Genomic DNA, 25,331 nt, shown 5'->3' with positions numbered 1-25,331 from the left:
TCTTATAAAATGTTATCAAAATTACACAACCACCAAGCATTTAGTTATGCTTTTTTTTTTACACCTGACCATCATTCCTATATGAGCTTGTTGGACATTCCATTCCAAAATCTTAATAATATACAGCATTAATACACAGTGGAGAAGAATGAGGTTGAAAGCATGTAATTGTCTAAAATATCTTTGCTGTAACATTAACATTGCCCTTCACTGGAACTAAGGGGCCTAACCCAAATCCTGAAAAATAGCCTGAGACCATTATCTGTCCTCCACCAATGTTACTGTTTGCAAAATGCATTCTAGCATGCAGCATTTCCCTGGCATCCATCAATCAAATAGTGAATTCATGACATCCTGTGACAGTGGCATGTTTAAATTCATTGAGCTCTTCAAGACAATCCATTCTACTGGCAGTGTTTGTCATAGCTAAGTGCTTGATTTTATGCACGTTAGTCATGAAATTGCTGAAACCCCTGAGCTCAGTAATTAAGAGGGATGTCCACATACTGCTGGCCATATAATGTATGATCTTTGAATACAAACAAACAAACAAACAAACAAACTCCCAAACCATGTTTACTATAAGGTTTTATGGGCTTCTGTGTATTAGAATGTTTAAGCTATTGTCTCCTAGCGTTTCCCCATGGTTTAAACCCAGTATGACCCTGTAGAGAAGTGGATTCTTAGTACTAAAGCGGTACTAATCGGTAAGACTGTGGCATGACCAATTGTAAATGATGAGAAATGTAATTTTAATAAGGTATGGGTTTAAAAACTGCAAACTATCCTGTGAAGAAGTGGACAATGAAACGATGCAACTCGTGTGGCATACACCACGTTTGAACTGATGTATATAAGGGGTTTTGCAGCAGAATGCAAATGTGTTGCTGTCATTCTCATAGTGCTACAGAAGTTGAGAGATACCCACGGAAAGGACAACAGTTTAAGTGTTGCATGGACTGCAAGCTTAAGGGCCATATGCAAGCAGAGACATTATTCAATATGCCTGAATAACAGGGAATGTCTAAAAGCCATGTGCTCAAGGATATGGTGCTGTATAATGTTCTGTGCTGGAACACTAGACTTACTTATTATACTGACTCTCGTAAAGATTAGATAATATACATTTTAGGGGTAATTAATTGACATCAAGGTCATTATACAATTTTAGTTTGCAATAGACTAGTGCCAAGCCATGGAAGTATAGTCAGAAACAGGCGACACTACAGCAAATACAATTCAGAGAATTTAACTATAATTGAATCAGGGGATTATATATCCGTCTCTCTCACATGTTCTGCACCATATTCATATTAATGAGTGTGTTATATGAGAGCCGCATAACAGATCACAGTTCCCAGTAGGATAAAAACACATTCTGTTTTATTGTAGTCATTGAACTTTGTCACAGCGCTCTGAAAGCTCACATTTACATACAAGAGAACTCAGCTCAGCAAGCAAGTACAATAAAATTAAATTAAATGCAAATAAAAAAGACCAGTTCAACCCTTTAGAGGTCATAATTGTGTTTCTTCGTTAACATTTCGGGAGAAACGAGAGGTTGTTATGAACTATTTGGGCAATTATTTGCGTCAGTCTTCATTCCACTAGTGATAAGTTTCTGTGTGCACTCCTGTCTGTGCATGTCAGTGTATGCTTGAGGATAAAACATGCATTTTCATTTGCAGTGTTAGAATCTACACTGAGATCTACAACCTTATACTCCTATGAACCATTAAGGTTAAATGTATAAGTTATTTCCAGAACATTATAGTTAGATACCTCTTGATTCTGGCAAGTCTGCCCAAGCAGGGATGAAGGATTGCTGGTAGAAGATTTTCAGATCTGTGGTTCATGCTCAAGACAGTAGCTGTCTAGAACATCTGACCAAAGACACAGTTTGAACACTGCACTATAATGGATCCCACTACACAGAACATCTCTTTTTAGGAGTGTAGTGATGCTACTGAACTATGATCATTTATATTTGACACTTAAGGCTAGCTTCAAGTCACTTCCCTCCACATATTCCTTTTTGTTATGCATTTGCAACTCCTTAGTGGCAGATATAACTCTGGAACAGTAAAGAAATAACTATTAAGGGAGAGCTGAATTGGTTCATATGCATAAACACATTTGGCCAATATGTACAGCAAATACAATGCGCTCTATAAAGGCTATTATATACATGTTTTCATATCTTTTTTATAAACATAGTTTTGCTCTTTTAAATTACTGCTTACTCATTTGCTCAAGGAAAAAAAAAATCAGAATTGCACCAAGGACAAGGACTGCTATTTTGTTTTTCTAGTAGGACAACTAATTCACAAATAATTTTCCAGTGTTTACCATATGTTTCTTAGTGAACATGTTCCATTTTAAACCCACAATCCTCCCCCTCCCCTTCTAAAAGATTCACAATCATCAAAATTAAATAAAGTGCTCTCTTTCTCCAGGCAGACAGTGCAGCAAAAGAGGAATAAATGTTTCACTGAAAGGTTCAAGGTTAAAACAAATATACTGTAGATAAATATACTAATATTTTTTCATATCTGAGAACAATACATTTGAAATAGTTTAAAAATAAAAAAGAAATCTATTACTACCATCAATCACCTTTCAGACACCCCCAAAACACTATGCAGAGAGGGGCATGTACAACCTTTGAGACAGATGGGATGTTCCATTTACAGAAACAATTCAGATGGTTTATAAGAAAACAATGTGTTGCCAGATAGAACAGTATGATTGGCAAAGCTAATTTCCCAGTTCTCTGGTCTACTGAGCACTTGTTCTAAGAACAATTTGAACAAATGATTACTTTAGCTTCAGTTTCTAGTAATTAATTAAAACAATCAGAGACAACAAACATATTCTCAAACCAGGCAGGTTATTTCTGGATAGGCTCATTAAGCATTAACACATTGTTACTGCAACTGTAAGCTATGCAACTGTAAATCCAGAATATTACTCTTGTAAGGAAGCTTTGAAAGCATTGTATAAGTGTACATTCCCCACTCTAAGTTCATAAACTCTGAATCTGCATTTCCCAAAATAATATGTACCATTTCTCCAAAAAACAAAAAATACAAAAATAAAGACAACTCAAAATAAAACAAACACAGAAACTATGTTTATACTTTAATATTCCTATATGTTATCTAACTCCGTTATAAATATTCCTGTTTTCTTTCTGCAGCTATAGCTTAGTGGTTAGTTATTTGTGTCAGAATTTAGGAGTTCATTTGTCTTTATAGCATTGAACAATCCAACATTATATATTATGGAAGGCCTAGTAGTCCTGTTTTGAATTGCCTAGTGGAGAGAGGAAACGAGTTGAGCGCGTAGATTCATGTAGAGTCCCTGACTCATGCAGTGTTGTCCACTCCAGACGCTCACTCACACTCATATGGAGTACGAAGAGTAAGACACACACAACTCCTCAAACTGTGTGTGCATTTGTGGCTTCAAATCAGGGGAGGTTCAGAAATGTGCTTTCACATAATGTGCAGAACTGTAAAGAACATTCAGTTGTTAATATTATATTCAGGGGATTCTGAAATCCCAGTGTCTTTAAGTCTTTCACTCTATCTAAACTTAGCCTCAAAACTAAAACAAGCTTCTGCCCACGTACATCTGAAATAGGCACAGATAAGGGCATCAGAAGCAGCAATGCATTACTCTCCCTGGTTTGGTAAGTTTCAAATACTGACTTATAATTGCCTGTTTTTACCGTGATCCATCATAACACAGCAAAAATAACCCACACACACTCATTCCTTCATCATACACCCTCTATGCTCTACAGGCCTCTATTACACATTTGACTCCACAAAGGGTCTCTTTGGTTTGATGGGCGAGGTGGGGCCTTGCCGAGCATCACGTGAGAGTTGGCGATACATGTTCTCCTGGTATGCCTGTGCCACGGGCATCGTCCGAGCCACCTTCACATCCTGGTACGTGGGCACCTGGCTGACCCGCTCTAGGAGGTCCCGGTCGCGAGCCCCTCCATTGGCCAACTTGCCCAGGGACGAAGGCTGCGGCTGGCCATAGTATTCGTCCTCCAACATGTGCCCATTCTGGGCGTTGTTGGTCTTGTTGTAGTAGGCGATGTTGCCTAGCGAGGTGGGTGGGCTGTAGGAGGTGGCAGTGGATGCCTGGTGCATCAGGCTCCCAGGCGACGTTGGGCTGGTGATGACGTTGTCGAGGGCCGTGATGGGCCAGGCACGCGATGGCTGGTGCAGGTACTGCTGCTGAGTCCGCGCCGTCTTGTCGATTATGCCCATGAAGGGCGTGGTCCGGGAGCGGGCTGGCTCGCCGGGATACAGGCCGCTTTGTGATGGTGACAGTGAGGACGGCTCGTCGAAGCTGCGCTCATACGCCGCCTGCAGTGGGATCTCCATCTGGGCCATGGAGGAGGAAGGCCGGAAGCCAGGGGGTAGATTAGCGCCGGAGCCCGACGAGATGTTGCTGCTGGAGGGGGAGAAACGCAGGCCCACGCTCTGTGAGTGGATGAGGGGCCTAGGGGTGGGAACATGCTGCTTCAGGTCGCCTGTGTTGGCGCTGATGGGCCGGCGTGCCAGGTGCGGGATCTCAGGTGAGCCCAGCTGGCACGGCGGCATGGAGGATGCCGCCACGGCCCTCTCTAGCTCATGCTTCGAGACGGGGTAGTATGCTGCTGACTGGCTGCGGCTGATCTGTGGCGTTTGGCTGAAACGCATGCCCCCTGGGCCCCCAGTAGCAGAGCGGTAGGCCGAGGCAGGTCGCTGAGGGACATCATCTTTGCCCAGGGAGGGCTCGAGAACACCTGCCGCACCTCTCCCGCCGTGCTGGCACAGGGCCCCCACGCTGAGGCTAGACTGCACCTGAGACATGGACCTCCCATCGAGAGAGGGCTGGTACACCAGACGGGGTTCGCGCTCCCGCTCCACATCCATGGAGCTGCCCTGATACCTGCTGCTTAGCGGATGGGCCAGCTGCCCGTAGATGCCTCCCCCGGGCTGGTTGGTGCGCACGATCTGAGCCACAGAGGGCTGCAGGCGGAGGCCCTGGGCCTGGTGGTGCTGCGAGGTCTGGGAGCACTGCGAAGGCTGCGACTGCAGCTGGAAGGAGCGCTGGGTGCTCATCTTGGACAGGGGCGATTTGGGGCGGCTGGGCAGGGGCTCCTGCTGGTAGCGGACTGGAGATCCCGACTGTGAGCGGTAGAGGCACACACTCTCCAAAGGGGGACTAGCTCTGTATGGCGTCCCACGACGAAGAGGGGAAGGTGGGGGGCTCTGGTAGTCCATCCCCTGTCCCCCGCCACTCATAGGCGGAGGGCTGAAGCGGTAAGATGCCTGGTGTGCAGGAGAGGTGTGCGGAGGACTGTGACGGTAATGGGAGTTCTGGTGTGTGGGAGAGACACAAGGTGAGGTGGACTGGTAGGTCTGGTGAGTCGGCGACGACATGGAAGTGCCGCTTGGATGGAATTCGAACGCCTGGCCTCCGGATAAGTAGGCGGTCTCGTGAGGGATGGGGGAGAGGGGTGGGCTGTGGATGATTGGCAGGCTGGATGGGTTGACACGTGGTTCCAGGGGAAGGCTGATGGACACACCCTCCAGCTCCTGCTCCAGGAAGTCGTCATCCTCGAAAAGGTCCTGAACGGGTTCCATGTCATCCAGTCTTGGTTCGGGGGGTGGCGTATGATGAGGTGGCTCCTCCTCCTCTTCCACAGGTAAAGGGGATGGGGGAGGGGAGGGTGGGGGTTCCAGCTCAGGCTCCTCTCTCTGGGTGACTTGCCTACACTCTTCCTCCACACGCTGCAGTAGGCGCAGGATCTCTCGGTTGTTAGGACACAGCTTCATGGCTTCCCTGAGGTCTTCTAGAGCCTCTGAGAACTGCCTGCAGTGCAGAAGAAATGGGATAAATTGCTCAAAACAACACATGTCATGAAGGCAAAGAGAATGCAGAAATCAGAAAAAGAAGTGAATAGAGAGACCGACATAAGAATCCTCAGAGTCAAGTGTGGCTTCCTCTTTACTGTTGAAAGGATAGCTATATCTGAAATCTTTGTTTGGTATTCTGCAACTACAAAAGTCCAAAGCAAAAAAATTAATTGCAACCCAAAGTTCAAACCAAGAAGCACTTTTTACGGCAAATTAAGAAGCCAACGCTATATTCGTTTTTTTCTTGAAAGAACCGGCAGATGTGATTTGCCAAGCTGAAGTCCTTGACCAGAGTGAGAGCATGCTGAAGTGATGCCGAGTCACCCTGCAAATTAAACAAGTAGTGAGGGTTGCCCATAACCTATGTCTTAATTTTGAACTCACTTACTTTTTGTATGCTCCAACAATAGCTAAGGGCTTTGCTGGATAAATATTTTAGCTGAAGTTTTCTATCTTAAAATATGATGATTATATTATTAATGTGGCTGATGGCATTGCCCAGTAGGAAATGTGAACAGCACTCATACTGCATGTGAACAGCACTTTAAAGTATTAGTTACCTCTCAAGTACTGAGGCATATTTTTTTTAGAGTTAAGGTAAGTGAGCTACCTGTGAGAGTCACATTTTTTCAGGTCACTGCAGCCCAGCGTTTCAGAGGGTGGGTATTCTAGGAAAATCTTATATTTATTACAGCAGAATACCTTACAAGCTGGGAGCCATGTAGGAATCGAGACATTTTTCTCTACAGTAAGACACCCTTATGTCAGAGACTTCCTTTAATAGGAGATCAAAGTTGAAGCCCATATCACTGACATTCGTGTGAAACATTCTGTACAGTGAACGGCAGTCTGATGAAACTAGACTTGCCTTGTTGTCTTATTTGGAAAAGACCTAAAAAGTCTGAGACAGCAGTAAAGAGAGAAGTAGAGTATGAAAGACGTCCTACCTGCTGCTGCGTTTAGCACGGGCTCTAGCATAGTAGGATTCGTAAGACTTGGGTTTCAATTCGAGAGCTTTGGTAGCAAACTCTTCCGCCATCCCAAAGTCCTTGAAGGGAAAAAGAAAATGACTGAGGGACTCATCTACATAAAACAATCTGTGGTAATCTTCCATGTCCTCAGAAACGTCTTTCATGGACAGGGTCTTCAACAGTGCAGCCGATGGCTCTGTGAACATGACCTCCCCTACCTGCCCCATCACAAACTACTAAAAGTCTCTCAAATTCCCAGTCTTTCGTGAATTTGTATGTATATAGTTTGAGCTATTAATGTCTACATATTTTGTCTTTTGTAGCAGACATTGGTTAAAAATACATTTATTTAATTGGTTGTTACTATATTAGCTATACTACACGTTTTCTAGACTATATATATATATATATATATCCAGACAGATATGTTATTACATTTAGGTATCTATTTAGGTATATATTTAGGTTAAGGTACTTAACTAGTAGTCAGAAGGTTGCCAGTTCAAGCCCCACCACTGCCAATTTGTCACTGTTGTCTCCCTGAGCAAGGCCCTTAACCCTCGATTGCTCAGGTTGTATTCAGAAATAATTGTAAGTCGCTTTGGATAGGTAAATATAAATGATATTTTAGAACAGTTGACTATATTGTAATGTTTGAATGTTCCTTCTTACTATTCAAAATTTTATTTTAGTTTTTCAGTGCATTAAATTGCATCCCATAATTTATAATCACTTATAATACCACCAATCTCACCAAGAACTTTAGTACTGAGAAACACCAGGTGCCTCAAACAAATCTCCTGTTCAAAAATGGGAACCTCAAAGAACAGCCACAAACATATTCTTTACATTATCATTTACCAAATGTGAGAAAATGGCTCACAGTTAATGGCTCACAGTTTGATCACCGATTCTGAAGAAGATTGGGTTTCAGTTATTTTCAGCTATCAGTTATTTATAGCAAGGCAGAACATTAGATGACTTCGAACACAATACTCAACACAAAAAAATCTTCAAAATGAATCCTTTTCTTGCCCATTATGACGTTTTCATTTTAAAACGAATTCCTGCTAAAAATGTTATGTTTGCATCATCTAAAAGCTTGTCAATGCATAAAAATTGTTGTAATTAGTTTAAAATGACAGATTTATGATCTACCATAATTTTGAAGGACTGTTTAAACTCACATTCATTTTCCTGCGGCAGCGGGACAGATTCAGGAACAGGGACACTTTGAGCTCTCGGAATGTCTTCAAGTCTTCACTGAAACCTTCACGGGGGAATTTCTTCAAAGCATACTGATAACGCTGGGCTGCTTCCTTCACTTTGCCCTTCTATACAACACACACATGTAATGGGTAAAGATGTCCTGTTTTGTAAATAGAGTTTACAAAAATGTCCTAAAAACTTCACTCATGTAACACTATATAAATCACAAAATATGCTGCAACTGCACCTTGTAGAATCCGTCCCCTTCCTCGATGAGCTTCCTCAGCAGGATAATCATGATGTCTGGTTTTGAGGTCGCCATCGCCCAAGTAGCTGGACCTAAGGATGCATGATGGGTAAAAATGAACAACAAAGGAGAGAGCGACTAGGGAGAGGAGACAGTGCAGAGTGTTTGGGAGGTAAGGTGAACAGACGACAACGTGGACGACCAGACACAAGATGAGGACAGGAACATATGCCTTCTGCATAGTGTCACTTTACTTTTGACTTTGAACCTTACTGAGCTGTCATAGAGAGAATACCTACTGTAATTCGTGACGACACAAAATGGGTAACAACAGAAACACAAAAATCTTTGTAAACAAAAGATACATAAAGCGATATCAATGATACACTGGAAAGTGACACAGGGAAACATTCAATCACCAAAAAAAGCAAATGGCTTTTTAAATGGCTTTTAATATGTATTTCTAGTACGAGTTGTATCTGTACAGAAAGAACCGAGAGGTGTTTTCCTGTGTCATACTCTGTGACAGTCACTTGAATTGAAACAGAAGCTGGAGAAGATGGAGACAACTGAAGCAAGCAGACAAACTAATGAACTGCAGAACACTGAATGGCAGGCATGTCTGGCTTTGCTGTAACTGAACATCCCCAAAACCCCATGATTCCTCACCTCAGTTCACTATCTCGTTTTAAAAGAACAGTGCATGAGCAAAAATATTCTGAAAGCTAATAATGATGATCATGGGGGTGATTTTGGGTCAGATTACAGCAAAAGAGAATTCTACAAGCCACGAAAGTGACCAGGACAGAGGGCTATCAGAAAGCCTGTTGGGACATGAGGTGGGGACATGAGGTGGGGACACCCCAAGCGCGAGCGTTACCTCCTCTGTGCCGACTCGGCAACGTCTGACATCCTGCAGCCGGAGGTCAGGATGCAAATGCAAAAAGGGTGGAGCAAGGGAGCATGGGCAAGGGGGTGGAGGAGTGTGGAAGGGTGGGATGGCGTGAGCGACACATTGGGAAAGGGGTGGAGGGAGGTGTGGGTGTGTAGTTGAGTGAATGAGAATGAGAGAGAGAGAGAGAGAGAGAGAGAGAGAGAGAGAGAGAGAGAGAGAGAGAGAGAGAGAGAGAGAGGAAGTGGAACGGAGTTGGTGGGCATTGAGGAGTGAGAGAAGGAACACAAAAAGAAGCAGCTGTGAGAGGCAGGGAACAAGAGCTCCAGCCAAAGAAAGATAAATAAATAAACAACTAAATAAACACCAGCACAGACGACAACCATTTATCACACAACAACCAACCATTGAGAGAAACGCACAGAGACAGTAAGAAAGAAAGTGAGAGTGCTGGGGAATATAATACAAAGCCAGATTCATCGCTTAAATTCAATGAAAGTTCAGACTTTAGCTAAAATCAAAATAACTTTGCTCTATTCAGTACAGTGCCATCCTAAGCTAAGCCTGACATCAGCACTTTAGCCCAAACTTTAACCTAGCTTCCTAGCATAGCACCCAGCAACATCAGAGAGAGAGAGAGAGAGAGAGAGAGAGAGCGCAAAACAAACAGACAAAAGACAGAGAGGGACTTCATTCAAGATATAACAAGAAATTCAGTGCCTCAGGTAATACGAAAAGGAAAGCGAGCAACTGTAACAGTGCTACAGAGGCAGAGAAGCTGTATTTAAGCAAGCTGCAGAAACACATAAAGACACCTGCTGTAGCACAGAGCAGACTGAAGGGGGCAGCAGAGATATGACGAGACTGTTCAGTGTTATCTACAGGTGAACATGACTGCTGCTTAGTGCAGTGCTGCATTCCTTGATCTTTCATAATACCCAGTTCATCTCTTTTTTGACATATGTGACTTGTGTCATAGTGGCAGTTTGAATGCTGTGCTTATTGACTGGTTTGGATGGGAAATGCTTCGTTTCTCCGTACCGATCTTGGCTCCATTCTTGAGGAGGGCCACCACAACTGATGTATTCCGACAGCCCACGGCCCGGTCCAGTGGACGCATGCCACTGTAGTCCACATGTTCAATCAGGGCCCCCTGATCCACAAGGAACTGCACCTGAGAGAGAGAGAGCGCAGGAGGGCAGGTTAAAAAGCAATGCACCTCTGACTGAATGACCTCATGTAATGAATATGTATGTCATTAAAGATTTCTCATCTTTGATGCATTAAACATGTATTAATCGTGTTGGTGTGTTGAATTGTGACTTTTCCACACTCACCACATCTGCGTCTCCATAAAAGGCAGCCAGGTCAAGGGGCGTGCGCCCATTTTTATCAGCATGGTCTGTGGCCGCACCCCTTTCTACCAGGCAGCGAACCACAGACAAGTGTCCTTTTAGACATGCCCAGCTGAGAGCAGTAAGTCCCTCCTTATCCATTAGAGGCATCAATGCACCTGTAAAAGAGCGTGAATCCACCACGTAAAGACAAACTTCCGTCCATTCCCTCTCTTTGTTGTTCTTTTTTATTATGTCACAAGAAAAAGTCAAATTTGAGTTACTCAGTTCATTCAACCCCACACTCATTACACTCTACATACTAAATCAATTCCAAAACTAAAAACTGTACATTTCACTGTGTGAGTCACCAGCACCAGCACCAGTCTTGACGTAAGACCATTTATATTCAGATCTGAAGGCTTGTTTAACAGCCTCTTTTTAAGCCAGGGAGGGAAGTAAAAGCACAAGAAACAACAGAGAATAAGAACAAGAATGAGAAGGAAAAGGGGTTATTCAGTTCTCCTTATTAATACCTAATTACAATTTGTACTGAGCCTTTTATTAAGAACATGTGAGCAGCTCAGTTCGATTGCATGGCCTCCATGTTGCGTCTCACCTTGAGCCAGCAGGTACTCCACTGTCTCCACATGTCCCTCTGCAGCAGCCATCATCAGAGGACTGCGCCCCTGCTTATCCGCCATGTTCACGTCAGCCCCATGACTCAGCAACAAGTCCACGATCTACAAGAAAAGTGTACAGGTCAAACATGCGCAAACACGCACCCATACTCACATATCTGAATAAACTGGAGCACAGTTGATATATTGTTAAACAGTCTGATATTAGCCCTTTGGTATATTGGTATTGGTAAGTAATGATTCATATCTGAATCATCAGTAACTAATTCAGTACCCTAATTAATTTCTGCACTCGGTTATCTGTGTTATTTTTGAGTTCAAAGAGCATAAAATGGCATAAAATGTAGTTATATACCTGCCAGTGGCCCTGGCGTACAGAGCTGAAGAGAGGTACCATCCCCCTGCGATTTGGTTGGGCCACCTCAGAGCCCTGTTCCAATAGCAGCCGGCAAATGTCCAGCTTGCCCCGCCCTGCTGCCGCAGTCAGTGCTGAGGACAGGGTGGATGAACTGTCAGTCATCGCATAAGATGTCCAATGCTACATGTAAAGTTAAGCAGTTCCTCGGTCTACCTGTCTCTCCCCACAGAGTGTCAGAGTTATTGATCTGAGCACGCACTGTTTCCTCTTCATCTTTCTCAGGCAGGTCAAGCAGGTAAGACACAATCTGCCAGATAAAATAACAGGGACAGAAACAGAATGAAAGAAAAAATTGAGGAAACGTAAGTATCTGGAAAGGTACTTGTAAATTAAATACTTGATTAAAGAAGGAGTGGTGTGGAAGAGAGGACTAATCAGAGAGAGAGGTGTAATGACCTCAATAAAGCCCATGCTAGCTGCTGCTATCAGAGCTTGTTGCACCCCATGGCTCTTGCTGGAGGCTATGTTCTGGGGCGGACTCTGTTGCTGAGGTGGAGCTTGCTGGGGCTTTTGCTCCACCTCCTCCTGGGGCTCAGAGTCCTGGGTGGGCAGCTCGCCCTCCCTCTCGCCCTCCTCCTGGGAGTCATCCTGCGTTGACTGCGACTCCTTTTCAGGCTGCTGGGGGCTGGGTGGCTGGGACAGCTCAGGGGAGGCTTGTGGCTCGGTGGGCGAGGGGGTGAAAAGCTGGGCTTGCTTCCATGCCGCACCCCAGTCGCTCTGCAGGAGGAACTTCACCACATCCAGGTGCCCCCTTAGAGCCGCGTGCACCAGCGAGCACTGGCCGTTCCTGTCCAGGTGGTCAAGCTGCAGGGGAACACACACACAGACATTGCTGATTGAGGTAATTTGAGATAAATTGTCGTTAAACAGAAAAGATATTACTGATGTAATTAGGGTAATATGAAGAGGGACATCATGAGGCTATGACCTCAGCTTTAAAGGAATGAATTAAGCATGCCAATGTATATATGATCATAAGGTGGAATGAATCATAGCACGTCTGTGTAATAGACACACACATCACCATGGACAAAAAAAGGGGCAAATCAATATATATCTCTATACTGTAAGAAACACAATCACTTGATCACACACACACACACACACACACACACACACACACACACACACACACACACGCACAAGCTGAAACCTAACTCAATAACAGATTGCATACATCCTTTAGCATTTACATTAATACTGCTATTACTGCAATAGACCACTAGACAGGCATAGATCTAAACACCACCTATCAGTTACACAAGTGGTATATTAAACTCAATTACTATTAGACCTTAGGAATGCTACACTCACTGTCCTGTTAAGCCTGCATATACAGAAAGAAATGAAAACACAAAATAGTTGTAAGAATCAGTGGACTTTCCAAATCCTTATTACACAGTTTCCACCTCTATTCCACTCTTTTCAATCTACTAGCTACAAATTCTCTGTTAAGGAAACCTATTGCCTAAACAGATTTGTGATAAGTGATAAGATAAGACTTGGCCCATAAGAAACAGCAAGTAATTAAGTTTGTTTCTTTTTTCAGTAACTTTGCATAACCACCTGCTTTTGACCCCATAACTCAATTCAGTGACATCCCTTTCAACTAAATAAATTCTCTTCTTGAACAGAATTAATTTGAGCCGATAGCTCAGAGTTCAGGCTTCTCCTCTGAAGAGTCAGTGTGTGCACTGCTACAGAGTGGAGTGGCACACCTTTGCCTTCCTCCTGCAGAGGGCGTTGACGATCCCCAGGTGGCCAGCGGCGGCGGCATAGACCAATGGCGTCATGCCACTCTCGGACGGCGAGTCCACACTGGCGCCGAACTCCAGTAGTAGGTTCACCATGTCACCGTAGCCCAAATGCGCATGTACACACAGTACGGGCGCATTTGTCAGAACTTCTGTCCGGTAGTTGACGTTGGCCCCGCCCATCATCAGCAGCCGCGATACCTGAGCATGCACAACACATGAGCTGGAGGTAGAAGTCAAAGGTCAAGGCAGAGGTCAAAGGATGGCACATGAGAAAATTAACTGAAGAAAGTGTATTGGACTTTCAAATCTTGATGTCTGGTGCACTGCTAATAATAACAATGTGATGCTGTCTTGACATTACAGTGAGCGAAGCAATTTTTCTTCCACCTTTGTGTGGAGACAGATGGCCCCTCTGTATGGGAGACTGCAGGAACCAGGCAATGAGAGTGGAAAAACATTTTCAACCTTCTAACTGGAAGGTAATTTTTTTAAGCCCAGTATAATTTCCAAAAACTCCAACACAAATGGGAAATCATTTAATTGAAGTTTTATAAATATCACTTAAAAATGCATACAAACTTTCAGATGAAGGAAATGAAATTGGATGAAGCTGGATTCTCAGATTCACAAGCAAAGATCCTCCAAATGCTTTGATATTAGGCCATTTTAACCTACATTTCACTGAGACACAGAACTAGCCAACAGGTGGACAACAGTTGACAATTCGCTTCACTGTAATGTGAATTCAGGATAAGCACAACAGATAAAGTGCAGATCACAATTTGGGCAATTAGTAAAACTGGTGTCACTGGGTATATTTTCATAGGTTGGTCTGGAGTGGAGCTGCACCTTGATGTTAGGAGTGTAGAGGTTTCTTAGGGAGGATAAAGCAGTAGACAGGCTCTCTGTGCTGTAAGATACCCACAGCCCCTGCAGGATGGATGAGGAGACCCCCACTTTCTTACTCAGGCCCTGCAATGCAAAGGGTAAAGAAACAGCTGACAAACAGGACTCAACTGAACATAAGCACTGCCCATTTTAGCTGAAATGTTCATATTTTGTCACTGCAGTCTATGCTATATTTTCCAATAAAAACTGCCCAGTGTACGAGAGTGATGTAGACATTAAGAAGGTGGATTCTTTATACTGTGGTTCTGTGGTATCTTTGATATAATTCCTTACCTTAAATATATGTGCTTTGAGTATGTGATGTCCTAGTTCTATAGTCTGCTGTCTGTTGAGTTTATTCTGCTGTCTGGAGAACCAGAAAGCCAGCAGAGTGTGGCCATTCCTGGAACAACAGGAAAATACAGAGTGAAAAGACGTGAGATAGTGTGACCGATGGGACAAAACCAACAAGTGTTATGACATACTAATGCGCAATCCTACTCTTTGATAATGACTGTAAAGCACATTCAGTATCTTCCCACACACTCGTCTGAGCCTGATCGAAACCCTTTCAGAACCTCTTTTGCCCTCTTCAGAGCCGTCTGAATTCCTCACCTGGGATCGCACAGGAACTTGGTCTTCTCCCCTTCTTCCCTCCAGATGAGCCACTCCCTGAAGGAGGGGTGCACGAACATACGTGTTCCGTCGCGCCTCCTTACCAGGAAGATGGCCAGGTTCTCCATGCGCTGTTGAAAGTCCTCCCACTCCAGCGTGCCATGCACCGAGCCAGCATTGATGGCCTGGTACACCTGCTCGTCGGTCAGCGGGTGCAGTGAGGCCAGCGCCACATTGAGCAGGGGCAAGGCGCGCTCGAACGACGACTGCGTGGGGAAGCGCATGTTGCACTGCAGCAGGTACACCTCCGCCAGGCTCACCGGCACCACCTTGTAGCCGGAGCTCTTCAGCACCAGGTAGCCACGCTCGATCAGGTCAAAGGTGAGCTTCAGGTAGAGGTAGGAGCCCTGGCTGAGGGCCTTGAGGTGGGCGCTGAGCTTGCCGAAGCTGGCATTATCCATCTTGCCGTTAAGCGAGATGTTGTTCTGTATCTCCGCACTGCTGTGCACGCGGTGCAGGATGTAGGCCTGCAGGTCCTGGTCGATGGCGTCATTCTCCTCCAGAGCGTCCAACGAGATGCGGTGGAAGGGAAGTGGTCTGGTGATGTCCTGCAGGACAGAGGAGCCCAAATGCAGCTGTTAATCAATACCATCTAATCCCAATTTTCACATCTATTTGTCTTTATAAATATTAAATATGGATTTCTTGAATTAGTTATTATAAGAACTGAATAAGAATATTGTTATATATGATTTCCCTTGTTGAAGGAAAAATATTACTAATAGTGTAAATGTTGCTTGTGTGTTTGTGTGTGTGTTTGTGTGTATTACCTGCAGAGAGGTTCTGACAGTCACCAGCAGCTTGAGCCAGGCTGGAAACCTGCTGATGGTTTTACAAAGGAATGAGACAATGGTGTCACCATAGTCAGGTTTGTGGAACTCCGCTTCATTCAGACCATCTATGAGGATGATGAGGTCCTCTTCTGTGGTGATCTTCCTCTCTAAGAAAAAAGCACACACTGTAAATTCGTAGAACTTTGCTACAGAGCACAGGGGACAAAGTTCGACTCAGCATTGCATATAAATGACCCTTAGATATAGGGAATTCTAGATTTTTCTACCTTTATAAAGTGCATCCAGCGGCTCAAGGACTCCTCGGCGGAGAGCGGCGAGTGGGTCTTGCACACACGAGCGCAGACTGAGTGCGCTCTGTGTGTGCGGCTCCTTCAGCAGGAGCTCCCGGTAAGCGCTCAGCTGAGGTGAGCGGCACAGCAGCGCCGCCACGTTGTGCACAAACTCTGGCACCAGGCACGTGTAGGCGTTGTCTGCCTGGCAGTAGTGGTAGGCTACCACCTGCGGGGGCAGCAGAGAGCAAGACGCTTCCCTTATTAATGACGAACGTCAGCAGGTAGATGAATAAGCACAGCGTAAGCATGTCGTCGCCTTATCTAGCCTCCGATGCTTTTATCCGATATAAAGTGATGATACGACGTACAGTCTTCACCATGTTTTAGGACAGCTTGTGACACTCGACTTGTAACAAATAAGAAAAAATACTTTACTAAACACTTAAATAGGTGAATAAGTGAAATAAGTGCTCATTAGCACTGCTAATTTATATAGATAAATAAACACCCAAAGATAAAAATTGCACTGAAAAATCATATACCACTACCATATTGATTTAAGATAAATCATCTTAAGATGATTCAAGATGAGCAAAAATGCCCTGAGTGACCTGGTTAGACTTTCATCAGTAGGTTCTCACTTCATAATTGACATCTATAAAAGATGATGTCTTATTTTGATCCTTTAACTAGCACTTGGTTCAGCTGGATGCTTGAGTACTTGATCTGAAGTGTTAGAGGCTTTAATGTGGTCCTATCAGAAAACATGATCTCTTTCAATAAATTAAAAGACAAAGTAAACTAAAGGGGGACCCCAAAAATGTCCTCTAATTCAAGTTCACAAATGAGGAGAGAAAATGAGGAGAGAGGAGACATGAGAAGATGCATAAACATCCTCATCTACATTTGATTTCAATTGAACTTGACTTGAGTAATATTTTGCTATTTTTAACAATATTTTGGATTGTGTGCCTGATGCATATATCACCCAGAGGTTTTCTATAACAGAATTTATAACTCACCAGAGTTATCAGAGCAATAGTTGGAGGTATCAGATTTAAAAGGAAGGGTATGTGTTACGTGAGTGGAAACTGAGTGACTCTGACATGTAACCACGAATGTGGTGTTTTCCCAGTTCTCATAGCCTTACACTAGAGTATTCCTCCAAAGAATACATCAGAAGACAATTTTAGATCACTGGCACATATTATAAGTAAATGCTCTGTGATGGATAGCTGTGAATGTTCTGGATAGCTGATGGAGGGCAAATGAGGAAACAGAAACAGAATTGCAACTGCAGGTGTGTTTGTTTGCATATATACTGGCAATCAACAAGGATCGGTGCTTGATGTACAACGGTGCTTTTCCTTCATCATGGAGAGAGAGCAGAAGATGCGACACCCCAGGGGAGACCTGGGGCTTCTGAACCCTTCATACTCCAGGCTTTGATGAACCTCACAATGAAGATGAATGAAGTGGAGCTCTCTAATGTACAAACATGCAGCAGTTTGGGCTTAGAGAGGCACAGCGATACACTGATGCCAAATTTAGGAAAGGGGAGGGTGGAGTGATAGACGGAGAGAGAGAGACAGAGAGAGAGAGAGAGATACAGATAGTCTGCTACTAACAGTACACACATAAGCAAGGCTCTACAACAACCATCTTACACAAGACAGACAGAGAACCAGTCATGACAGAATTCCAATTTACCCACACAGAGAAATGAAAAACAAACAAAAAAAAAATCACAGAAGAAGATAGAGAGTGAGTCTGAAGAGAGAGAGAGAGAGAGAGAGAGAGAGAGAGAAACAGAACAACAGAGCAGAATGGAATTGGTTATTAATGCATTGGTTTAAAAAGATCTACTTGCTTGGCAGGGAAATAGTATTCTGCTGGCATGAATGTTTCATGAGCCTCTGTGGCAAAGTTGTTTCTTCCTTTTTAAACACATCTGCATAATCTAAGTCCCAAAGAGCAGGACAGCAGGCCTAGACAAGTGGCCATAGGGCTGGGAGCATGTCGGTGTGTGCACCAGTGTGTGCTGCTCTGTGGTCAGAGAAAGGGAGAGCACTGCTGCATCTGTGCTCATACTTGTGTGTTCATGACAATCAAAGCCTTAGTGTGTGTGTGTGTGTGTGTGTGAGTACCTGAGGTGTAAGTGTGTGTGTGTGTGTGTGTGTGTGTGTGTGTGAGTACCTGAGGTGTAAGTGTGTGTGTGTGTGTGTGTGTGTGTGTGTGTGTGAGTACCTGAGGTGTAAGTGTGTGTGTGTGTGTGTGTGTGTGTGTGAGTACCTGAGGTGTAAGTGTGTGTGTGTGTGTGTGTGTGTGAATACCTGAGGTGTAAGTGTGTGTGTGTGTGTGTGAGTACCTGAGGTGTAAGTGTGTGTGTGTGTGTGTGTGTGTGTGTGTGAGTACCTGAGGTGTAAGTGTGTGTGTGTGTGTGTGAGTACCTGAGGTGTAAGTGTGTGTGTGTGTGTGTGTGTGTGTGAGCACCTGAGGTGTAAGTGTGTGTGTGTGTGTGTGTGTGAGTACCTGAGGTGTAAGTGTGTGTGTGTGTGTGTGAGTACCTGAGGTGTAAGTGTGTGTGTGTGTGTGTGTGTGTGTGAGTACCTGAGGTGTAAGTGTGTGTGTGTGTGAGTACCTGAGGTGTAAGTGTGTGTGTGTGTGTGTGTGTGTGTGTGTGTGTGTGTGTGTGAGAGTACCTGAGGTGTAAGTGTGTGTGTGTGTGAGTACCTGAGGTGTAAGCGTGTGTGTGTGTGTGTGAGTACCTGAGATGCTAGTCTCCTCATGGCCTCCTCTTGTCTCCTTCTCATCTCTGGGGTCCCAGGGCAGCTGCCACCTCCCAGAGTTCCATGGGAGGCCTGCGACTGTGTGAGGGGGATCGCATCTCCATCTACTGACACACAGACACACAGACACACACACACACACACACACTGTGTCTTGTAATGGAAATATGACTATACAATCCAATACTGTCTTTAACATTTCACATCAGTACAACCACATCTGTACAATCCAACCTTTCCCTAACTTATTGACCCTTACATTTGGGTGAGGCCTGTGGACTGTCAGAAGCGATCTGCCTCATGCGGTTGCCATGGCAGCTGAGTGCTACCAGACGGGAGATGATGGCCGTCTTGCCGAAACCCACGTTGCCCACCAGGACAACCCCGCGGTTGGAGGCAGGGTTCGGCTGCGCCAGCTGTGTGTCAATCTCCTGGAAGAGCCAGTCCCGTCCCGTGAACACAGAGTCCATGGTGATACTGGGCACCTCGAAGAGCAGCGGCTTTAGTGCTATATCCTGGAGTCTGTATGGGGCGAATCGCACTGCAGCACAGAGAGAGAGAGAGAGAGAGAGAGAGAGAGAGAGAGAGAGAGAGAGAAAGAGATAGAGAGATCAAATACTCTTATAGACAAAAAAGACAGAGCTAGAAAAACAGAAGATTACAAATACTCACTATATATAGCAATGACACAAACTGTTTGCTATTTGCAACAAATTTTACATTGTTCATTTAAAAAACTCTCAAATGACAAATAAACCTTTTCATTTGAACAAAGCATCCTATGGTTCTTTCTCTCTTTCAGACTCATATGCACACACACCCACTCACAGCTGTACAGTAGAGCACAATTGTGTATAATGGAGTCCTCTGACAAAAAATACCACTGTGATGTTACTGGCCTTCTAACACATCAGGCAGGATGCACTGTTAGCATAGCAGCAACTTAGATGACTGAGACTACCAGGCATGGGTGTTAGCAGAAACTGACACACACACTCACGCAAACAGTCACACATACACACACATGTGTGTGGGAGAAATGTAAAAAAAGACTACATATATATATAAAAAAGATGGATGGAGTGAAGGAATCGGTAACAGAGGGCTACTTCTGTATGAGAAAAGGTGTAAAAGAGAGGGAGGAGGATGAAAGTAAGGAGCTTATTTGGCCTCCATGACTACGGGGAGCCCACTCAACAAAGCTCTGCCATGGGAGAAAGTCAGAATCTAATAAGAGTCACAGTGCACACGTGTGGGACCAGGCTAGAGTAACATGTCCCTGCAGTGGCTTCCAACAAGACAAGGAAAATCACACATACACACAACAACCCAGTGAAGAAAAGACGGGGGGGGGGGGGGGGGGGGGAATAATAAGACAAGGCAGAGCATATCTCAGCTCCCGTGAGGAACTAACTGCTTCTCAGCCTTCTTAAAACACTTCACCATCATATTTAGGAAGCATGTCAATGGCCCTCAATCCCTGGTGGTTCTGAACCTCCAAATACAACTATTACCATCACATGTTTTGTAGGAGCTCAGTTGACAGGTGTTCTTTACCTGTGTGCCTCAGAGAACTGGAATGCCATATGTGGATGGAGAACTGTTCAATTCCTAAAGTCCAACTCATCTGCTTTTTACTAGATGTCAGACTACAGCAGATCAGCTGTATTCCTTCACCACGTGCAGCACATTTATAGAACATATGTGACTTACTGGACTCTCACCATGAGAACATATTATGAGACCCTTGCCTCTCAGCAAATGTGGTCAAGTTTACCCAACACTCTAAATCCTAACATCAGATCTGTTTTCTGAAATATTAAGGTGACACTGGCTCGTCTTTTGAGCTTCACGCTAAAGTGATATTCAAGTTATATTTACAAAATACTATGCTATTTCTATCATGGTAAAATATGACCCGCAATGAGAAAAGTTCCTCCATATTCACAAGCAGCATGTAACTACATCCCACTTCCAGGTTGTAGAGAATCCTCCAATACATCCCTTCATGGGTTTATTACCATGTTAAGACCCAAGTGCTCTCTTGGGTCTTCACAAGCATCTTAAAATAAATAAGAGACAAGTGAATGTAAAAGGAACAGAGTTTTGCTCTGTAAGGGTCTTGTCAAATGCCCTGACATGCTGCTACCTGTTTCCAACCTCTTTAAAAAATGTTTTTGAAATTAGCTTTACTTTTATTGACCTCTGCATACTGATTTGCTTACTATTTTGTATAATGCCAAGTGATAGTTCTGAGAAACAGTAAGTAAAAACAATTTTATAAGTATTATTTACTGTCACAGTTAATACACAGCAGAGGAGACCTTACACATTATGGGATCGTGCTGAACCTGACAAATAGCATATGTGCATGCTGTTTCTGTGAGTGTCCTGTGGTGTGACCTGGCTAGATTGTGCTTTTTGAGGGGAGGACTAAACGATAATGGCAAAATACTGCACTGAGTTGTTTTAGGATTTTTTTAACTATAGCAATTGCTAAAAAGCGTGTAAGGCACCTCAATAAGCTGCTCCCAAGCAATGGAGAAGGTGTGCTTCAAATAAGGTTTCATGACATGTTCAACCATACTTCTGCATTAAAACAATCAATCTCTAGTCAATCTTTGATATGACACAGTTAACCTGCTCTATTTTAATCAACTTTATTTTCATTTGTTGAATAATGTGAATGCTGTGATTCATCGGTCCATCCATAGGAAACCCATCTGGAGTGTCTGAGACTGGTCAGAATGATCACAGCACCCAATTATAAAAAAAAATGTGGTTTGTTTGATGGCTCATTTGCCCATTGCAGCCTTCTGTTCAATACTGCAATAATGATGAACAGACGATGTTTTATGCAGCTCTACTTTGGGATGCTGCAGAATAATACTGTAGTATACTGAGATTATGGGCAATGTCAGCTTCACTTTCTCACGTTTTCTTCTCCTTATCACCAGATGAAGCATGTTAGCCTCTAATTATTCACCAGGTGAGAATGACTCAGCAGACAGGAGAGGGAGCTGGCAGGGGACGGCACAAGTCAAATAACTTTCACTCACTTCCACACATGTCCGCACACCTCCATTCACTTCCATTCACTTCCACGCACTTTCCAACACTTTCACTCACTTCCACACATGTCCGCACACCTCCATTCACTTCCATTCACTTCCACGCCCTTTCCAACACTTTCACTCACTTCCACACATGTCCGCACACCTCCATTCACTTCCACGCACTTTCCAACACTTTCACACACTTCCACTTACTTTCACACACTGCCACTCACGTCCACACACTTCTACACACTTCCATGGCATGGAGGCATGCGAGTATGTCTGTGTGTGGCTGTTCGTCAAGTGTAAGTTTGGCGAGTTGGTAAATGCGACGTCTGTTACAGGGTGGGCTTGGTTGTGTTAGAGGGGCATGGTGTGTAAACATGATGGAAACGTGGTGTCATTGGTACTGAAGGTGTGTCTTCCTTTATTAGCTTGCATATTGCTCTTGAGTGAGAGAGCGCGAGTGTGTTTGCTTCAGTGATAGCGTTAGGCTAGACTCAGTGACAGTGACACTGATATGAGCAGGCAGGGAAGCCTCTTGGTCCTGCACAAACTCTCCCAGTGGGCTCATGCTCAAGAGGGGAGTCTACAGAGAGCTGTGTGTGGGAAAGTATAGACAGGGGAGGAGAAGGTTGGGGTGTTTAAACCCCCCATTTTAAAAAGTTGGATAGAAAGCTGTTATATCAGGCTCGTTCTGGAGTAACTTGAGCCTCACCCTGTGGCAAGGACACAAAAGCAAATGTATTTTTCCAGTTGAGTTTCAGGAGCTCAGATACACACATATGCTCACATACTTTCATACAGACCATCTTTTTATATCATTGTGAGGACCTACATAAAATATGTAATATAGATCACTAATCATAGGCCTAAACTTAAGCCTAACCTTGAACTAAAGCCTGGTCCTAACTCATACGTAACATGGACCCTAAGCCACATACACACACAAAATTGCTTCAAGAAATGTTTTGTTTAATCTCATCACATTTAATGTGACTTACCCAAGGTCCAAACTCTCAGGAACTCTCCTGCATCCACCTCTCATTTTACTATCAATATTGTTAAGATCAGTAGCTTAATAAAAGCCTGGGGTTTAAGAGCTAAACATTCTGACATTCTATTATCCATTTGGGGACACTGGGACACTCGTGCACACACACACGCAAGCACACACACACACACACATGCACGCAAGCACGCACACACACACACACATGCACACACACACACACACACACACAAAACAGCTTACCTCTCAAGTCCTGGCCCGAGCGTCCAGCAGCCATGTTATTTTGTCGGGTCATACGCAGCGAGGTGCGCAGGGGGGCGTGTCTCTGCTCATCCAGGTAGGCTAGGTCCTCCAGGTGAGCTGAGCTAGTGGCTGAATGTGCAGAGAGAGAGAGAGGAGAAGACTTGTAGACAACATACAACCATCGAAGCATGATGTAACAGGAGTTATGCTTCTCTTCCCCAAACAAAGTAGGCTACGTGTTACCAATTCTTTGATTCGGTGACTGAAGAGGATTTACTATCCTCCACTGGATTTTAGCAGTCAGCATTACTGGTCAAAAACTGAACCATACATACTGAAACATACATACTGAAAAAATATACTAAACCATACATACTGAAAAACATACTCCTACATTAAGACATTTAGGAACAACATAGTTTTTATAAGAATAGCCACTGGTTGTTTTATTTCCCTCTCTCTGAATTCTTCAATTGTGCTTCAGATACTGTGTACTATGTGAGTTGAGTCCAGAGTTTGTTGGTCACACGTTCAAGCTTTCACACGCACCCACACTCAAACACCTTTCCATTCTTCTGTGATAGTGTCATGTCACGCCAAAAGCAGAGAGCTGCTACAGGGTGGTTTTACAGTCGCTTCACTGTTTCATGTTCAGAAAAACCCACGGCTCTACGAGGGAGTTCCTGATTCAGAAGATGAACACATGGACAATAACAGTAAAGACGACTGAAAGGAAGAACAGAAGAAGCCCTGAAGGTCCTCCAAGCTTTGGCTGAAATGAACCAAGAGTCTAATAATCTCACATTTAAGAAGCATCAACAATACTTACCACCCACTAAAGAACAGATTTTCTACAAATGCATGCTGTAATCCCAATATGAGTTAACATTCTGGTATTACACTGGTGCAGTAAAAGTAAAAATAATTTTCCATAGTGTAAGTAAAAGTGGCAGGTCATGAATATGATAAAATAATATTGTACATAATTTACAGAATATTTACAGAATTTTAAAAAATTAGGTAATCGTTCATAGCCGATATGAAATGCTTACATCCATTCAGTATACAGTATTTAGTATGCAGTATGGTTTAGTAAATAATACACTACACCTATATAATCTCATAGTAAAGGCAATTCTAGTATGTTCCAATTGCCCATAAAAGCACTTTTAATTACATTCCCTGACCTGATATTTACAAACTAAGATACAGAGTCACCAATATACATAATCTTGGATAATCCGGATTAGCAGGTGCAGTAAAGAGGATATGATCATGGCAGCTTCACTTAAATTCTAGACTTTGTCAGAAAGTCAAAAAACAATTCCACCATGGGAGAAAAGAAAGAATGCAGTGCAAAAATATTCACCACAGAAGACTCATGAGGACATGCGCTTGTCACTGCAGCTCCCCAAACCAGTGTGTCTCAGTGAAGTCACTGCAGTGGGGGGTCTGCGAAGGGCACTCAGGATCTGCACTCTGACCGCTCACACTTGTGTCTTCTGTGCCATGCCGAAGTGTTGAGGACAGTGTCCCTACTGGGCAACAGCGATTCTCTGATATTCCTATACAGTCTGCGTGATGGTGGACACACCTCATCTTGGTTAAATCCTGTATGCTGATGTCTGAATGTCCCACTGAATTGACAAGCTGTACAAGCTGTCTTGAGTGTTTGTGTGTGTGTGTGTGTGTGTGTGTGTGTGTGTGTGTGTGTGCGTGTGCGTGTGCGTGCATCACACTGTAGTGACAGATTCACAGGACAGTGGATGACAGAATGACTGCTGTTCCATGGTGACTTCTCCATGGCCTTTGGGCTACTCTAACCATACAGTAGCATACAACAGCCAGATACAGCAGCGTTGGAAGATAACTGCACTGACTCTGCTGCTGCTTGTATGTCTTTCTTTTGAGCAGAATATAGAGGTGACTTCTGTCACATAATCCAGGGCACAGGCAGTCGAGTGTGCGCGCGCGCGCGCGTGTGTGTGTGTGTGTGTGTGTGTGTAAGCCCATGGCAGTTTCATAGGAGAACACAGTGCTCTCCATCATTCCCATTAATTCTCTCCATGCTGTAGATAAGCTCAGATCAGCTGAAGTCTTTGTGTTTCTGTCTACAGCATCTGCAATGCAGCACACTGCCAGCACATTCAGAGCAGGCCTGTCTCAGAGGGTCTCTGAGTAATGCTGCCCTTGGTCTATATGCATGGGT

The 25,331-nt window shown here is 44.0% G+C and overlaps 1 protein-coding gene across 7 annotated transcripts in view; it reads right to left on the bottom strand.

Annotated features, from left to right (window-relative positions):
* Nucleotides 1–1,363: 1,363 nt before the first annotated feature.
* tanc2b (tetratricopeptide repeat, ankyrin repeat and coiled-coil containing 2b) overlaps nucleotides 1,364–25,331 on the bottom strand; it is a 123,803-nt gene continuing 99,835 nt past the window's right edge. For 4 of the 7 annotated variants that reach the window (XM_027005089.3, XM_027005088.3, XM_081697227.1 and 1 more), the window contains 20 exons: nucleotides 23,123–23,251; nucleotides 19,071–19,352; nucleotides 18,791–18,918; nucleotides 16,017–16,248; nucleotides 15,727–15,896; nucleotides 14,897–15,504; nucleotides 14,576–14,684; nucleotides 14,243–14,365; nucleotides 13,355–13,591; nucleotides 12,033–12,440; nucleotides 11,790–11,883; nucleotides 11,574–11,707; nucleotides 11,197–11,320; nucleotides 10,581–10,756; nucleotides 10,285–10,417; nucleotides 9,232–9,264; nucleotides 8,352–8,443; nucleotides 8,083–8,229; nucleotides 6,872–6,972; nucleotides 1,364–5,880 (listed from right to left, as the gene is read on the bottom strand). In XM_027005089.3, coding sequence (XP_026860890.2) covers nucleotides 3,816–5,880; nucleotides 6,872–6,972; nucleotides 8,083–8,229; nucleotides 8,352–8,443; nucleotides 9,232–9,264; nucleotides 10,285–10,417; nucleotides 10,581–10,756; nucleotides 11,197–11,320; nucleotides 11,574–11,707; nucleotides 11,790–11,883; nucleotides 12,033–12,440; nucleotides 13,355–13,591; nucleotides 14,243–14,365; nucleotides 14,576–14,684; nucleotides 14,897–15,504; nucleotides 15,727–15,896; nucleotides 16,017–16,248; nucleotides 18,791–18,918; nucleotides 19,071–19,352; nucleotides 23,123–23,251 — 5,525 coding nt within the window. In that variant the 3' untranslated portion in view covers nucleotides 1,364–3,815. The remainder of the gene's footprint in view (nucleotides 5,881–6,871; nucleotides 6,973–8,082; nucleotides 8,230–8,351; nucleotides 8,444–9,231; nucleotides 9,265–10,284; nucleotides 10,418–10,580; nucleotides 10,757–11,196; nucleotides 11,321–11,573; nucleotides 11,708–11,789; nucleotides 11,884–12,032; nucleotides 12,441–13,354; nucleotides 13,592–14,242; nucleotides 14,366–14,575; nucleotides 14,685–14,896; nucleotides 15,505–15,726; nucleotides 15,897–16,016; nucleotides 16,249–18,790; nucleotides 18,919–19,070; nucleotides 19,353–23,122; nucleotides 23,252–25,331) is intronic. The other 3 variants (XM_081697228.1, XM_081697230.1, XM_081697229.1) reach the window with 2 other exon arrangements.

Source organism: Electrophorus electricus, chromosome 15 (genome assembly GCF_041902795.1).
Source record: "Electrophorus electricus isolate QZ-2024a chromosome 15, ASM4190279v1, whole genome shotgun sequence".
In the NCBI taxonomy this organism is placed as follows: domain Eukaryota; kingdom Metazoa; phylum Chordata; class Actinopteri; order Gymnotiformes; family Gymnotidae; genus Electrophorus; species Electrophorus electricus.
The sequence above is the reverse complement of the archived record's forward strand: the minus strand, read 5'-3'. Positions and strand labels throughout refer to the sequence as shown.